Here is a 16,882-nt window from a genome sequence, read left to right as displayed (position 1 = left end):
CAAAAGAACGCAATCCAGGGACAAAGACCAGACATGGAATACAGACATATACAACAAAGAACATAAAGTAACTAAAATCGTACATACAAAGTAACAAAAGCAAATGAGCAACTCGGACTCCACTAAAAACTGGGAGCATGGACCAGGTGCACCGGTAGGGTAAGCGTCCTCTGCTTTTCTGGAAACACCCGCAGAGTTGCTCATAAAAAGTCAAGTCTAAAAAGTAAAAATTTAAAAGAGCCCTTTTAAGAAGAACGAGGTTTGTATTTGTTATGATCATGATATAGATTTTTTTTTGCCAAATCATTTCCTTCAGACGAAAATGTTGTAACGTTTGATTTTAATCCAAGTTTAGTCTTGAAAAAATCCTATGACGTCAGTAATTTAAAAGCTTAGGTAGCTTGTCACAAGTCAGAAGTAGAAATAAAAGATAATGATTTAATATTAGTGTGGAGTATTAAAACATAATTATTCAATAATGGACTGTTTTGTGAGTCAATATATAAGAATATAAAAGATTAAATATATGTTCTGTGGAAGTAATGACCACAAAATTTATGAAAATGAAGGTCGGAGCCATATCCCCAAAACATCTCAAACGGTGAATGTCATGACGTTTCGTACGTTGTTGATGTCACATTCGATTGAACGGGGCTGGTTACGAAAACCGAAATATTGCTATTAAATGTGTTATCAAAGGCAATATAGATATTAAAATGTTCGAAAATGGTTGTTGTTTTAGGATTACAAACATAAATCTTTGAAGGATGCCGTTAATTGTGGGGGGAAAGCCTTATTCGATCACAAGAACGTCCATTTTCATATGTGGACGGGTAGCATTAAGAAATGCTTGCTTCCCATTTCACCAATATATCCAAAGTTGTTTCTTGGCGTATTTTGATAAAACAAACTTTTTTGGAAAGAGCAGTCTGTTGCAGACGATGTCATATTCGTCATGACGTAATGATAATATCAAAGCGTATTACAATATCACAAATGTCTCCCCTTTGATGTGGACATTGTAAAAATGGAAAGAAATCGATTTGAAGACAAAATGAAGACATTTTTTTTAAAGTTATGCGAACAGCTTTTTTTAATCGGAACTCTTATCAACTATATTGACAATTTATTACATAACCCCAATGAAAATATATATAAAATGTTCAATCAGTCTTTTTGTTAAAAGCCTTTTTGTCCGTATTTCAATTATGTCACAAATCTTAATTTTTTCGACGTTGGCCATTGACTACATTCTTGCTTACTGTTATAAAATATAACAACGAATAGTATTTTTACCAAAGTATATTCACGCTTAAAGGACTGTATAAATATTCAGAATATCATGTTTATTCCAAAAAATAGTGAGTTGTATTGTCTAATAGTAGAATAATACGCACGTATATTGTGATGTCACGTTGTCTTTTTCCGGCGTTTTCTTTACGTTGCGTGCTACCCAGTCTTTATCAAAAGCTTTTTTCGTTAGGTTGAGTGAACTAATGACTATGAAATTTTGAATTTTACATGTATATATATGCTGCGGATAGTATATTATAAAAATTTTGGTACTTGGTTGAACATGTATCTAAGTGCAGCATTTTGTCTGTGTCTAACCAAAATGTCACAACATCTAAAATTTGTATATTTTATTTATTCACGCGTACACCATGCGAAATTCGAACGAATTGTTCAAAAAGGCAAATGGTGTTGAGTCGATTTCTTCATATACTTAAAAATGTATTCATCCTCCTGTGTTGTTTTATCATTTCAGTTTTTTCTTTGGCTTAACAAATGGGTTATATATATATATATATATATGTAAAACCGTGCCTAACAAAAATGTAACAAAGCGCATTTTTGACGTTTCCGAAGTAACGTTCTGTTTTGCGACGTAAAAACTCTTGAAAGTATTGAAAACTTACGATACTAGATTAAATTATTACGACTGTGGACGTAATGAATTAAAAAAAAATATGATTTTAGCGAATCTGATAAAATAATGAAAGAAATGTTGAAAAGAAAACAGGAAAAGAAAGCAGCCCACCCCACCTTTCTTTGCGTGCACCCCTGTCTGTTCATATGCAATGATGTCTGCATCAAAGTATTTTGAAATGTGTAGACACGCGCTTGCACATTCGCTAGTGAAATATTGTAAATCAACGTATTTCATGATCGTCTAATTACCTCTTGACAATTATTTTAGCTATAAGATATAATAAGCTGTACAAATATTGCAAAAAAAAAATTTTTGATTTTTTTTCAAACTGGACCAAAAACAAAACAAAAAATGATTTATTCTGGTATGGCCTTTTTTACCCCTTATAACTCGAAAACCGTAAGAGATATCCGAAATCTGATTGAAAAATGCAGGCAGAATTATTAATGAGGAATCCATTAAAGATTCCAAAGAAATAAAAAAAATCGAAAACGGACAAAAAAAAAGGTAAAATTTGACCCCCTATAACTTGCAAACGGTCCAAAACTATACAAAATCTGCTGTACATTTGTTTAGCCGAAGTAAATAAAGAACACATTAAAAATAGAATAATTAAAATTGAAAAAAAAAATCTACATGGGTTTTAATGAAATACGTATTTTTACCCTTTTTGGCTCCTTTCTCTAAAGCGACAGGGGCAACAAAGTCCAAATTAAATAGGAATCTTCTTAGTTGTTTGGTAAAATCATATCAACATTTCAGAACAATTCGTCAACCACAACTAAAGTTATCGCAAGGAAACGAAGTGTCCCCAGACCACGACTACGCCGACGACGACTGCGCCATAACATTATACGACCGCAAGTCTTTTTCGTCGAATGATAAAAACGGGAGATTTCGCTCTCAAATTTTCTCAAAGAGGGAGATTTTCCAAGGTTTTGTTTCTCAAAATGTTTAGCAATATACCTTATAAAATTCTGAAATGAGTACATCTATTCGGAACGGAAATATCGACATACATCTACATTAGAGGTATAAAACCAAATAGGAAAGATTCACTTTATACGCTTTCACAATATGATTTCTCGTGGAAGGGGGGTGGTGGGGTGTGCTACTGACTTTTTTGCTTGTAGATTTGTTGGCTTTCTGTTTTAGTGAGGGTGTTTTACTTTTTTTAGCGCATCACAAAATTTGTTTTCATAATCCCCAGGATAAAATTTCCTTCAAATAATTTTTAAATGGTTGATGCCAAACTATTTACCATAAAGGGATGTAATCTGATCATTTCAATTGACCAAAACGTACGAAAAATTAATATCGAATCGGATGATTAAATAATTAAACATGTGTGTTTTATTTTATGCAAAAAAATAAATAAAGCACATTTCTTTGTACGTGTAACAATTATAGAACGATGTACGTCGCAATACAAAAAAGACGTCAAATTTTGCCAATTTCGACGTTACCAAAAATGACACCAACACCATAGGCTACATTCCTCAAAATATTAGGTTTTCTCTGAAATCCTTGATTTTACCAATATTAGAGTCGTGGAATTTGAAAAAAGTCAATTTGACTGATGTTTTGTGAAACCGATGGCATGGTAACTAACCGTTCTTGAAAATATACAGAAAAAACAACGATGTTTAGGCGAAAAACTGAAATTCAAGAATATATAAACTTCAACGTTTCTCATCTGCAAAGTCTTACGATTAATTTGATGTTGTTCAGGGGAATTAGAATTGGTATTATATTTTGCGTCTTTGCTGTTTACAATTAGTGCAAAGATAAATGTATTTTTTGGCACTGGAGCAAGAGCAGCTAGCTCTGCAGGGTAATTATGGCTATAACTGTGAGAGAAATTAGATTTCTCTTCATTCGGTGTATTTAGACATGAAACGATCTATCTCAAATTTTATGTAATATCAAAACAAATGTTACCCCAGGAGTTTGGGGTTGTTTACATTCCTAAACAACATAGGTGATTAATCGATGAACACGAAAGTGATCAATTGTTTGATCTGGTTATTATTAGATAGATTCATAAAAAAAAAACCAAAAAAAAACAGTAAAGACCGAAATATACGCGTTGATAAAAATGTTCATAGTAGCACATTGAAACCTGTCTCTTTAGGCTTTAAAAGTGGTTTGGTTTAGACAGGTGTGGGTTTGCCCTAGGTTAAAAATATATTTAAATTTATATCATTGGAATGTCAACTGCTTTTTATGAGCAGCTCTACGGGTATTTCTAGGAAAACAGAGGATGCTTACCCTAACGGCGCACCTGGTCTATGCTCCCAGTTTTCAGTGGAGTCCGAGTTGCTCATTTACTTTTGTTGCCTTGTACGTGTTACTTTGAATATTTTATGTTCTTTGTTGTGTTTGTCTGATTTCCTTGTCTGGTCTTTGTCCCTGAATTACATTCTTTTGATTTCCGCTAGAATCTTGGTTCCCTTGATTACTATTAGATGTCTGGTTTATACAGTTATTTGTATTATTCAGGATTCGATTTAGACAGGTTTCACTGTATTTAATTTCATCTTTTAATTGGGAAAGATGTCGGTCGTGATGCATAATCGATTTTGAAAGATTACAATAGTTAAAGTGCATCGCCAACACACTAATATACAGATACTCTAGAAATGATGAAAACTTGGACCATGCTTACATGTACATGTCATCTTCCATTTTCTTCCGAATTTGACTTGAACTATTTTATAAGCCTTTTGCAAATTTTTTCAAGAGCCTTATTCGCAAGGAATATTTTCCTACATGTATGATTGTTCTTCCGGGAATAAATCACGTAATATTTTTTATGGTCGGGTCTTCATTATGTCCAGGCTTATAATGAAGTGGAATTCCTATGCAAGGAAAAGGGGTTTAGAAAATCGGAGTTGGATTTTGGGTAGAATCAGCTAAAGTTTTTTTGTTTTTTTTTAATATCGCCAGTCATGAATTTATTTTTATATGGTAAGTTATTTCATTACTTTTGTACGAAAATTTCAAAAATTTAACAACAATGGCTAAAAATAAAATCCAGGCTTATCGCTATTATCAATAGAAGCAGATAGTTGTTAAAGATTTAAGTGCAGTATTCAGTTCAAATTCTAAGAAAAAATATCTTGTAAATCGTTTTTTGTTTTGTTTTGTGTTTGTGTTTGTGTTTGTTTTTGTTTTTGTTCTTTGTTTTTGTTTGTTTTTTGTTTAGGATCAATGGCCCTAGCTTTTTTGATAGATTGCAAGTTCTTCATCGACCATATTGTCTATCAACCGTAACTATTTTGAGTATGAGAATATAAGCAAAACCATTAAATAGTAAATGAGGCGCGATTTCTGTGATTTTTTAAAACAAATGTACAAACAATTTTCAAAGCTATTTAAAAATCTTGTACTCGAAAATGTCGAACTAAGAAAGAAATTCTTTGATCTTTTGATAATCTATTATTTTTTTTTAAGTTTATTGATTTGTTAAAGTACTGAGGAGATATCAACAAGATGAGTTGTCTCTCTTAGCATGAAAATACTACTTACAAACATTTGATATTGATTGGCAGCGGGTACTTTTGTTTTGTTTTGTATTTTGTTTTTGTTTTTGTTTTGTTTTTAATGGGGGGAGGCTGGAAACATTTCTTCAGATCAAAATATGTATTTTCATCATGCTAGCAATTAAAATATTTGTTTTTCACCTACATCGCATCCATTTTCCATTGGACGAGGTCAATTTGAAAGGGTTAAAATATTTTTCTCTTATCTTCAATATCAAAATATTTATATTAAAAAAGTTCGGAGTCAAAATATTTATCTTAATGGTCTACCAAGTCCCCTGCTAAAAATTTTAATCGATTCCCCTCTAGTATATAAAATCTTTTAGATTTTTTTGAAAGTTATAATATAGGGTGGTCGATCTCTGCATGGAGAATCATGACAGTAACAGTGATGGATCGAGGGAGTGCATGGGGTTAGCGCCCCCTTTTGTAGGATAAGTTGTCATTTTCATGTGTAAATTGACATGAAATGGAAAATAAAGTCCTAGCACCTCATTTTCTGAGGAACCCTGGTTGGCACCCGTCCTTTTCAAAGTTTCTGGATCTGCCCCTGCATTAATACCCATTTTTGAAAACAGTTTTAGACAACGATATTATATTGGACGTCGATACTGTTCTGTTTTCCGTCATTATAAAGTATGTAACTGAAAAAAACGGTCAGCGGAACATCAAAATATTTTTGGTGCAATGTCCGTCATCGAATAGGTTCGCTTTCGTATTTTGTTTTGTTTGTTTTTGTTTTTGTTTTTGTTTTTTGTTTAATTGTTTGTTTGTTTTTTGGGGGGAGGGGGTGATTGTTTTGTCTTTTCTTAGTACTTCGTGGCACATTCGGAACTTGGATTTTCATTTATTTCCACAGGCCCTTGGGTCCAGGTTTTTTTATAAATTAAAAAAAAACGTAAATTCATCGTATTTAACATTATTGGCAAGTTCTAACGAAAATTTTGCAATTCGTATATTGCCATACTAAATTGGTTGGTCATATATAACTTATTTAGTATGGTATATATATGAATTCGGGGGTTAAAATTTCGACAAATGGCAAAATTTTCGTCAGAACTTGCTAGTAATGGTTCAATACGATAATTTTCTGGAAAATAATTAAAAGAAAATCCTGGACCCAAGTGCATGTGGTTACTTCCTATTGACAGTTTTTCCCCATATTACAAGAATATGTTTCCACTATCAAAGGAAGTTATTTATTATTGCTTGTATGAACTATCCACGAATACAATTCAGTTTTTTTTTCAGTTCGAGTAAGTTTCATCCATAACCTTATTAATATTCGGATATAAATGCAGTACCGGGTTGGTATCAAGAATAAAAAATCATGATTGTCACTTTGACACATTTCTGTTTTTGCTTTCTTCGTTGGTAGAGTTATTTTAAGGCTAGGGTGTTCTTCCACTGTTAACTGAAGGAAATGTTTTTTTTTATAAGTCGAGCAGTTTAAGATTTAGCTTTGTTCAGCTCATACCTCCATGGCTAAAATTAAACTGAAAACCGCTTTGGTGTTGTGGTGGTAGCGTGCTCGCCTGGGTGTTGGTCTCAGTCTTGTATTCTTTGACACTTGGACTTCTATAGTAAACCTTCAATTTTCATGATTTAAAAAAAAATAGACAAGGAGTTTCTATCTAACTTATTACCAAGTTTTTCCATTAAGGAAATGTCAAAAATAATTTTTAGGTCCATTTTAGAAAAAAGGAAAAAAGGCACGAACAGGTCTAACAAAAAATAGACTTCTTCTGCATTAACTTTTATTTTGAGCTAATAAAATAAACCCTTTTTCAGATGCATTATTTTTCATGAAAATATTGTTTTTCCTCAAAAACACGTTTTCTGTGTCGTAGCTTGATATTTGTCCTATACTTGAGATAAAAATGATAATAATTTGAAAAAAAACCAGAACAAAACAAAATAAAAAACATGAAAAGGCAAAAAGAATACGCACTTTATTTTTTAGCCTCCATGTTTAGACAACCGCTCAGGAATATGTAATACAAGACTGATACCTGCTTAGGGGTATCTTGAATGAAAGGGACAGTTTATATGTCAGAGTTGTCTTTCTTTCTCCTCTCTCAGTGGGTTATTGTTGATACGTACCAACATTTTTATTGGCTACTTACAAATGCACGATGACGTGTTGTAATTTGATGTTTATTTGTTACTGAACGAGCATTGAAAATATAAATTAAACACAGATTATTTCACACCACTGACACATTACGAATAAATGGAAATTCCCCTTCTGCGCCTCGTCTACATGCTATTATTTTGTCGTTTGCCACTTACAGTTATTTAAGCAGATAATACGATCTGTGCACTTTTACATCATTTTTAGAAATTCATATATTAATATCAAAATACATAAAAGTCCTTTTATGCCATTGTAACACATTTACTTTTCTTTTGCATTTGACATTCTCTTATGCATTGGTTTCTAAATAAATTCACGCCTGAGTGTCTCCGAAAATTTGAAATCTGTTAGAAAATGAGGGCAGCTAAAAATAAACACCTTTGAATTAAGGTATCAGATTGTATAAACGAAAATATTGAAGGCAAGAAACGGTGAAATTCTGAAATTAAGTTTTGGACTTGTAATCTGTCAATCAAGACTGAGGATATTTACATACATTTTGGTAGTACACAGCTATAATTTATCATAAATAGTGTGGTTAAAGTATGAATGAGTGTGCATAGACCATGTGTCCGCTAAATTTGGAAACAAATAATGGAAATATATTAAAAATATTTAAATGTACAACATTTCAATGGACTGATATGCATTCATTCGGATCAGATTGCGTAGTGTACATAATAACAATGGACCTTTGATTAATTTTTTGAGCTTTTGCGACTTTCTTGTACAAGTCAGGACATTAATTCATAAAAATGGACTTTTTCTTCGATTTGTTTGATTCTGAAAAGAAAAGGAAAGCACAACTTCAACTTCAACAACAACAACACCACCATCACCACATACGTACACGGACGGGGAGTGGTGGGGAACTCCCTCCTCTTAGACGGGACAGGGGGTATAGAACTTTTAGTTTTAGAAAATATGACCAACGTGAATCTAATCGAATCCGGGAGGAGCGTCTCAGAAGAGAACTACACCGCCTGTATTTGTGGGATAGTAAGTGCTCTTGGTTTAAAAATAGCATATTTTCTGATAGATATCTTACAAACATCTAACTGCGTTATCTTTTTATGCTAAACTACTTTCAAATTGCACACATCTGGTACATAGATTTATGTACGGTGTGCGTTTACACAAAATCATGTTTTCATGTTTTTCTGTGTAAATAACACGACTAAAGGTAACAATGAACGGTTATACCGGTTAAAGTTTCTTTGTTTTTTTTTTTATTTCGTCTAGTTAATGCTTGCTTCACACTATATTCACATTTTTGAACTTTGAGTCATGTTTTATCATTGACCAAAACACAAATAATTAAGCGGTTAAGTACACAATCTATAGGCAGGTTTGCTGACTTGTTAGTATATGCATGTCCAAAGAAAGCCTGGGGCTATATATTCTGTTTATAACAATATCTTTTCGGCTTTTTGTGTCACATACTAAGTAATATCATTAAACAATGATAGTTTTTTTTGTATTGTATAACCGTACTAGTTTAATGTACTTGGTGTAATTTTGGTAAAAAAAGAGAAGAATTTGATTAACTTCATGAAAGAAAAGTATGCTTGTCTCAATGAAATAAACGTTTCCTTTTTGTCAATTTTACGGACGTTTTGTCAAGTCTCTTCCCGGTTGTTCAATGATATTTTGCTAACAATGCTACAAAACTATAACTATTACTATAGTTGGGTAAATAAAAAATATTCGATAACGAAGCATTGAACTGGTGGCGAATCGATCTTGGGACATCCACGGGGGACATTGAAGCAATTAAAATTTGCTTCTTGTCCTAGGTCTATTGCTTCAGTTTTCCACGTGGATTTCCAAGATCGTTTTGCCACAATTTCAAGATTTTAGGGGAGTCTTGTTGTTGATTATTTTTACTTACCTAACTACAGTGTTAGTTATAATTTTATAGCATAGTTTTACGATCAGTCTACATTTTGGAGTTTTCTTCCGTCTGATATACATAGGGAAGTTTAGTTTGTAACTCGATTTAAGGTCGATGCTCTATGTTTTTGCCCCAGGTTCTAACTTAAAATACTGCATGTTGTGAAATTCCAGAAATAGAATTGAAAACATATTTCTTTTTTTTTGTATAGTAACTGGTCTAAAGAACATCATTGATTTGAATGTATATAACAAAAAAATGTTTTCGTATGTAAAACAGAATTATTTGTAATATGCGAGCTCTCCTTGCACAAAGACTGATTTAGTGTCCGATAATATAGCTTTGTCGCTATTTCAATGTACGCTTCTTGGCGAATATAAATGTAGTACATGTATATGGTGTCCGTCTGTCCGACCGTATCTTAGTATGTCTTACGATAAGTTTGGATAACCCACAAATGTTTTCAGTGATTTTTAATTTATTTTATTGTTGTCTTTACAGAAGGAAATTCTCTCATTGTATTTCCATTTTTCGTTTTGGAGTTGACTTTAAATTAGATGTGCGTCACAATACAGCGTTCTAGGATTTTTCAGAAATTGAGATTTCCTCGGGAAAAATCCGTATAAAATCAACTTTCCCACAGTCAATGACTGTTTTCCTAACAAAACAAATCCTTACAGCATATGAAGTTTTAAACTTGCCACGGGAAAGTGTAACTAATTACCTAACTTTCCCTGACCGAAATTTCACTTGTCCCCGGTAACGGGAAACAGGAATCCTAGAACACTGCAATAGGAGAGTTCTTCACTTACTTGTGATTTGGTTTTGGTTTGCAAAAAATCCATTGAGTGGCATAGGGTATCAGCTTTAAATCATCATAACTTTTTCATTTTTAAAGATAATTGAAAAATTGTTTTGGTTCCCAACGTTGCAAATAAAATTCTTTTTATCCATGGAATTTCTAAATAAATATTCAGTAATTAGACTATATGTACATAAGATTTTAATTATTATTTGATACAAAAATACATATAAATATCACTACAAATTTATTTTTTCAAGTAAAACAGTTATAAATTCATATGCATAATATGAATTATTTTATCTAAATGAAACATTTTACAGAACCAAAATTGGATATAAAATAACAAAGTTATACAGTTTTGAAAATTGGGATTCTAATCATGAAATTGTCAATTGTTTATTTATTTGCCAACCAATTTGACACTTGATGATATTCAAATTAGTGAATATGACATCACTAATGAGATTGGCGAACTGTCCTATATATAAGGGAACTACTGTGTATTATTTATTTTTTTCCGTTATAAATTGAAAAAAAGAAGCAAACGTATGCTATGGAAGCAATTGTTGTACTTCTCCATTTTTTTTTGTTGAGACTCACGTACGAAAACCAAGGAATGATACTTTTTTTCTTTTTTTTATCTAAAATACTTGAAGTGGAATCACAGTGAAAGACGAAATTCAAGGTTGAAAGACGATATTAGAATAGCAGTGAAAGTACATGGCAGAGGCCTTTCATACTGACAAGTAAAGATTTGAATATTGAAACTTCATAATATCCTGCCCCAGAGTCCAACAATAATTTTTGCGCGATACAAAATGTTGTTCGGCTTTTGAAAAACGCGCAAGTTGAATTATCTAAAAATGGGGGTATACTGGTTATCATTTTATAAAACAAAATTGAAGTTAAAACAAAAACCATTCACGACCCCTACCCCCATCACCCACCCACCAATGCACCCCTACCCCCCAATGCGTTACATAACTTAAAACTAACACCGATTCAATAATTACCCACTAAGACTTAATTGGTAAGCAAATACAGCTCATAGAATGCACTTTAAACAAATATTTAAATCATCAGTGAAATGAACAAATTATAAATTACTAATATATGTACATAATCAATTTTGTAAAAAGACAAAATAGAGGACACATGGCAGAGTACATAATAAATTTTGTAAAACACAAAATAGAGGATACATGGCAGAGAATAGGTAGAAGTTTGTTCAGACATTATTTCTAGGTTTTCGGCAAGACGTAAATAGTTACCAAGATTGTTGTATGTTATGAATATGCAACAATTGTTTAAGAGTAGAAGGTCGTCTCCAGTAATATAGTTTTAAGTATTTTCTTCAAGTCTGATATAGTCATATTTTGCTCATACTAAAATGAAATGGTACTAGACTCATCTTCAATAACATTTTTGTCACACATATTACAAATGCGCATATTTCTATCTATATTATAAAATCTTCCCGTCTCAATATTCAACCACGATATTTACAAATAAATGGTTTATAAACATTGAGGTTAAAATAAAACTATCGACGAACCTCCATCCAGATATATATGCGTAATGCCCGTTTTAAAACATGTATATTGTCAAGCTCCGAACAGCGTTTTACGTTCCAATTTTACTCTAGGCACTGCAGAATGCAGCCCTCCCAGATATTACAAAAAATTGCGGTGTCGGAAAAGTGCATGATTTTACGCGACATTTTCCAATTGTCAAACGAATCTTGATTGGAGTACTCTCTGAAAACTTAAAAGAAGCTTGTCTCAGATGGAAAGAAGGGAAGGAGACATCTGCCGCTGTGTGGAGCTTTGTACATTTTTTTCTGATGAGCTAATCTAGAAGGGGTTAACGGACAATTACTATGTGTATTAGTGTCATGTAGGTTGGTTTTATCAGATTATTAGGATGATGACCGATTATAAAAAGATTATAAAAATGTCTTATTTATAGACCATTATCTTTTATAATCATTCAACATTTATAAGTATGTATGCAAAATCTCACCCGGATTTTTGCAATGAGTGATAAAAAGACTGCTCTATCTCGTCTTGGTAAGCCTTATACACGTGTTAGAACTGTCATATTTGCGAAGCATATTTTGTTCGTTCCCTCCGCTAGACTCGAACTCGAAATCTTTGAATCTTTTTAATCATTTTAATTAGCAATTTTTCTTGACACTACTACTGTAGTCGCGAATCTAGGTTGAGTTATCTCTCTTTTTATGCGAAATTAGAGGAGAGAATTTTTTTATGTTGAAAAATGGAGCGTTGGCTTAATATTTGCCCAAATCGATTTTTTTTCACTTGCAAATACAAATTTCTGTTTTCAGTCAATCAACAGTCATCTTGCCATCGTTAACGCTTTGCAAAAAAAAAAAAACATTTCGGTTGACCTGTTTTTTTTTTCGCTTAACTTTTTTAACGTTTGGTTCAATTTTGTACCATTTTTCAACGAACAACGTGAGGAGAAATATTATATGAACTGGATCAAATTAAATGCAACTTAATTTTTGAAATGAAAAAAGCTATATCATTGCAACTAAACCTCCCAGACATCTGTTGTTTGTTTTTTTACATGTACAGTCATGAAGTAATAAATTGAATTCTTAAAATAGAAATAATTTCTATTTTGGGTACAATCGCTTTTCAAGGTCAGTGACGCGTTTATAAGATTTTATTATTAAATAATTTTGAGTCGTGTGATGGGAATTTAAAAGGAAAAAGTGTTATATTTTCAGGTCAATTATCATCAATGAAATACATGAACGACTATAGTCAAAAGTATCATTGATTCGGGTGACGTGTCCTAAAGGTTGACAAATAACATAAAACGAAATGTATTTCTGATGTGGAATTGAGAATGGCTAAGATCTGGTTAGATCCGATACTTAAAGCCGATTTCTCCATATTTATTTAGTTTTTAAATACCCCCACTCATTAACGTTGTTTTGTTTTGAATAATTTATTCATTTGTTGATCTTGCCCAGTTACGGTCACTCGTCTTGCAGGTGCCCGATCATGTGATTTCAAGATCACGAATTTTCTCGCACGGAACGAGAGCAAGAAAATTCGTCTGCAAATATTGCAGAATTGCTTAGTACTTCATTTAACAATATGACGAAGAAACCAGACGATGACACAGAATATGTCCCTACTGGACCGTGTACTTTTTTTTATACCAAAAACACTCAGATTTGTATAAAAAGGAAATTTTATCTCAATTAACATGTAAAACCGTGCGATTCTTGTGTTGTCATAGCTGACGCCATAGGTGGTTTTTTTTTTTTTTGAAATTCGGGCTGACTGATTCCATCGAGAATTGAAAAGCGCTATTAAACTCACTTGAATAATTCAGATTTTAAGATTCGGTCAAATCTTGCTTATCAATAATCTCACTATCATTTATGAAGACAATACTTTGAATCTGTGATGTCACTGTGGCGGTCTTGGATGCTCAACTGAAGTCTGAATGATTTCTTTTGTCGGGTTCCTGTTTTGATCCTGGACTTGCCATTTCGGATTTAAAGATTTGTTAAATACGAGAAATCACATTGATATATCTGGTCACCAGTCGTTCTCATGTTTAAAAAGATAATATGACAAAACTGAAGTCGCCACTGTTATGTTGTGCATTTCAGCATGGCGATAGTTGTATGTTACTGTGGCGGATTAAGTCTTACTCATTATGTGTTCTTTTTTCAAAAGCCCTGTTATATACTATTGTTCATAAATAGGGGAACCTTTAAAAACTCTTCTTCAAAAACACCAAGATTAGTTAAATCAACCAGTACATCTGCATGTATAAAAACACTTGCATTGATCAATGTAATTTTCTTTTTAGAAAATAAAAACATCCCTTATTATAATTCACTTCAGTCTCATTATTTTCTTGTGATAAACATAAATGTCACTCAATCAAACATCGGTTTATAGTCAGTTAAATGGGATTTAGCTACACATAGGAAACGGCAATACATCATAGTGTGATGTGTATTGCCTTTATTTATGTTTATATTGGAAATTCTACCGCACAAAAATATAGTCCACTGACGATTAGTTTTGCGAGTAACTCACAAAACTGTTAATTAGTGATTGTGTTTTAGTTAGTTCAAATTTATTTATATTTCTCAAACATTGACATTTATGCAATTAAGACCGTTGATGTGTACAAATCATACACCAGATTTTTCTGAGGATTATATTCATCCGCTGAATGTGTGTGATCTCCTAATGGCTGAATGACTGTTGTTTTTACCTTGGGATATATTTCATTCTGACTGCAAATAACAAGTTGTTTTGATAAAAATTTGGGAATATGGGTAATGCAGCCACTGCAAAGAAAGGGGACCCAACAGAAAATGGTATGTAATCGTGTCATGGAATGTGATTATTTTTCATGTTTGTTTCTGTCGGTACCGGTTGTGATGCTGTTCCCGTATTAGAGATAAATTAGCATCCATAACATGAACCACAAAAGATATAATATATTTACAAACGTTGAGCCATACTTTCAGTTACGTTTTGTTCATTATGTCTAAAGATATATTTGTAATGTTTGTGCAAAATAATAGAATAAATACGAACAACTGGTACACAGAAATACACAAACATGCTTATCATAATAAATGTAGACTTACAAAAATAAATTTCTATATTAATCTTTGGATTTTTTTTTTAAATTTGCTGATGTTTTTTTTCTGTTTGTATTTATTCCCATAATATCATTGTCATGATAGGTGATATATTTTCCCATCAGTTAGGTCAACTTTGCATGGCTCTGCTTCCTATGGCAACCCACCATTGATGTGAAAAAATGTTTTCCATTTATGTTGTTTGCACAACAGTCACCCATGCGATTAGTTCTGTCATGTTATTGGATTGACGTTGAAGTGTTCTAGAGGATTTCATTGGGATACCAAATGACTTTGATGGACACACTATCAAATACAACAATTTGGGAATTCATGTCAAATATTGGTTGTACAATATTCTTTTTGTCAGCTGTGACCATTTAGTGTCTATTACAATGTAGTTCTTGAATTACTTTTCATTTTGACAACTTAGATTAGATACTGAATTTACAACAGCACACCACCTTGCAGCAGGGTGCAGGCATGTGCATGTACATACCAACATATATTTTTCAGTTCTAGATGTATACAATGTATATTGGCTGTTTCTGGTGACTATTGTTGTTGAACTTTGTTTTTTCTTTGCCATAATCACAGGTTGTAACTTAGACTGATTGCAAAATTGACCCCAAACTCACATTTAAAGATTTTGATATTCAGTCATGAAATACTTAATATTTTTCTTAAAAGTACATATGCTTTATACTTAACATATATCTCAACCTTTTAGGCACTCATACTTGTAGTACATCCATACAGTAGTAACAGTACATGTATTTTTTGTACTTCTTTTACAATGTACCTTGTAACCTTCATGTAGAACATTATTTTCTAGCCCATGTATGGCAAAAGAAGTTGTGTCATTGCTTTTAACTTTCATTAATACTAGTACAATTTTGTATGATTGTAAATCCTCTGGGAACCTGTGCATGTACATCAAACTACTGCTTCATTTAACATGCACATGCACTATGGTTTTCAGGTGCAACACCCTAACAATATCACTTCTTTTAAAATACTGGTTATACATGTACCTAATCAGTCAGTTTAACCAGACATTCCATTTTACTCTGTCAAACAAATGATGAGTTGGTATTGGAACATAAAAATAGATCTTGATTAGACACCAGTGTTGTATTTGATGTACAATGTATTAAAAGAAGAATTGCAATGGTGTACATAGATCTTTATTTTCATTGCTATATTTAGAAGTAAGTTGTCATGTTATTTACAACATTCAGTGAGTTCATGTTCTGTCACCGAAATAGAGTGTTTTCATGTACAAATGTAATACATGTACATTTACTGTGTCTTGTTCTGTACAGTTGTATGTTCAAGAAATGGCATTAATGTTAATATAGAGGGTTTCAGCTCTCCTTCAACTTGAGCAAAGCAAGTTTCTCTTCTGTTCTTGTTCATTTACATGTAAATAGCCAGTATAAATTTCAAATGTAGGTTATGGCTGGTAAAATTTTGGCCAGACTGACATCATGATAGGAACGGTCTGTATTCCAGGATACACTAGCACTTTCACTCTAACACTTTATGAAATACATGTACATGTACATTTACTGTACAGCTCTCTATGTACATTGTATTTGTTGAAGAACTGTTAACATTAGAAGCTTTTCACAGTAATATGGTCAATGAAGGCTACCACCATAACACAACACTACCACCTTCCCTCTACATTATTAATAAGATCGCAAAACTGGCATATGTTGTTCATGAGGTGAAAAGAAGGCTGCCCTATTATGATGGTGTACCAGTACTTAAAAAAACAAATGTACATATTGGTATTCTCATTGAACTTACTTTAGAAATACATTAGTGTTTCTTTTCTTTTCAGTCAAAGAATTTTTAACGAAAGCTAAGGAAGACTTCACACAGAAATGGGATCACCCCACACAGGTAAGATAC

At 32.4% G+C, this 16,882-nt stretch overlaps 1 protein-coding gene across 16 annotated transcripts in view; it reads left to right on the top strand.

Annotated features, from left to right (window-relative positions):
* The window catches only part of LOC148628804 (cAMP-dependent protein kinase catalytic subunit alpha), a 74,892-nt gene that overhangs the window by 41,806 nt on the left and 16,204 nt on the right, over positions 1-16,882 (top strand). For 9 of the 16 annotated variants that reach the window (XM_088594838.1, XM_088594866.1, XM_088594828.1 and 6 more), the window contains one exon: positions 16,812-16,873. In XM_088594838.1, the coding sequence (XP_088450964.1) occupies positions 16,812-16,873 (62 nt within the window). Of the gene's footprint in view, positions 1-7,961; positions 8,615-12,307; positions 12,384-13,380; positions 13,495-14,542; positions 14,693-16,811; positions 16,874-16,882 lie in introns of those variants that run through there. The other 7 variants (XM_088594921.1, XM_088594930.1, XM_088594808.1 and 4 more) reach the window with 6 other exon arrangements.

Source organism: Perna viridis, chromosome 1 (genome assembly GCF_037379345.1).
Source record: "Perna viridis isolate PV_CMFRI_1.1 ecotype Kerala chromosome 1, ASM3737934v1, whole genome shotgun sequence".
NCBI lineage: Eukaryota > Metazoa > Mollusca > Bivalvia > Mytilida > Mytilidae > Perna > Perna viridis.
The sequence above is the reverse complement of the archived record's forward strand: the minus strand, read 5'-3'. Positions and strand labels throughout refer to the sequence as shown.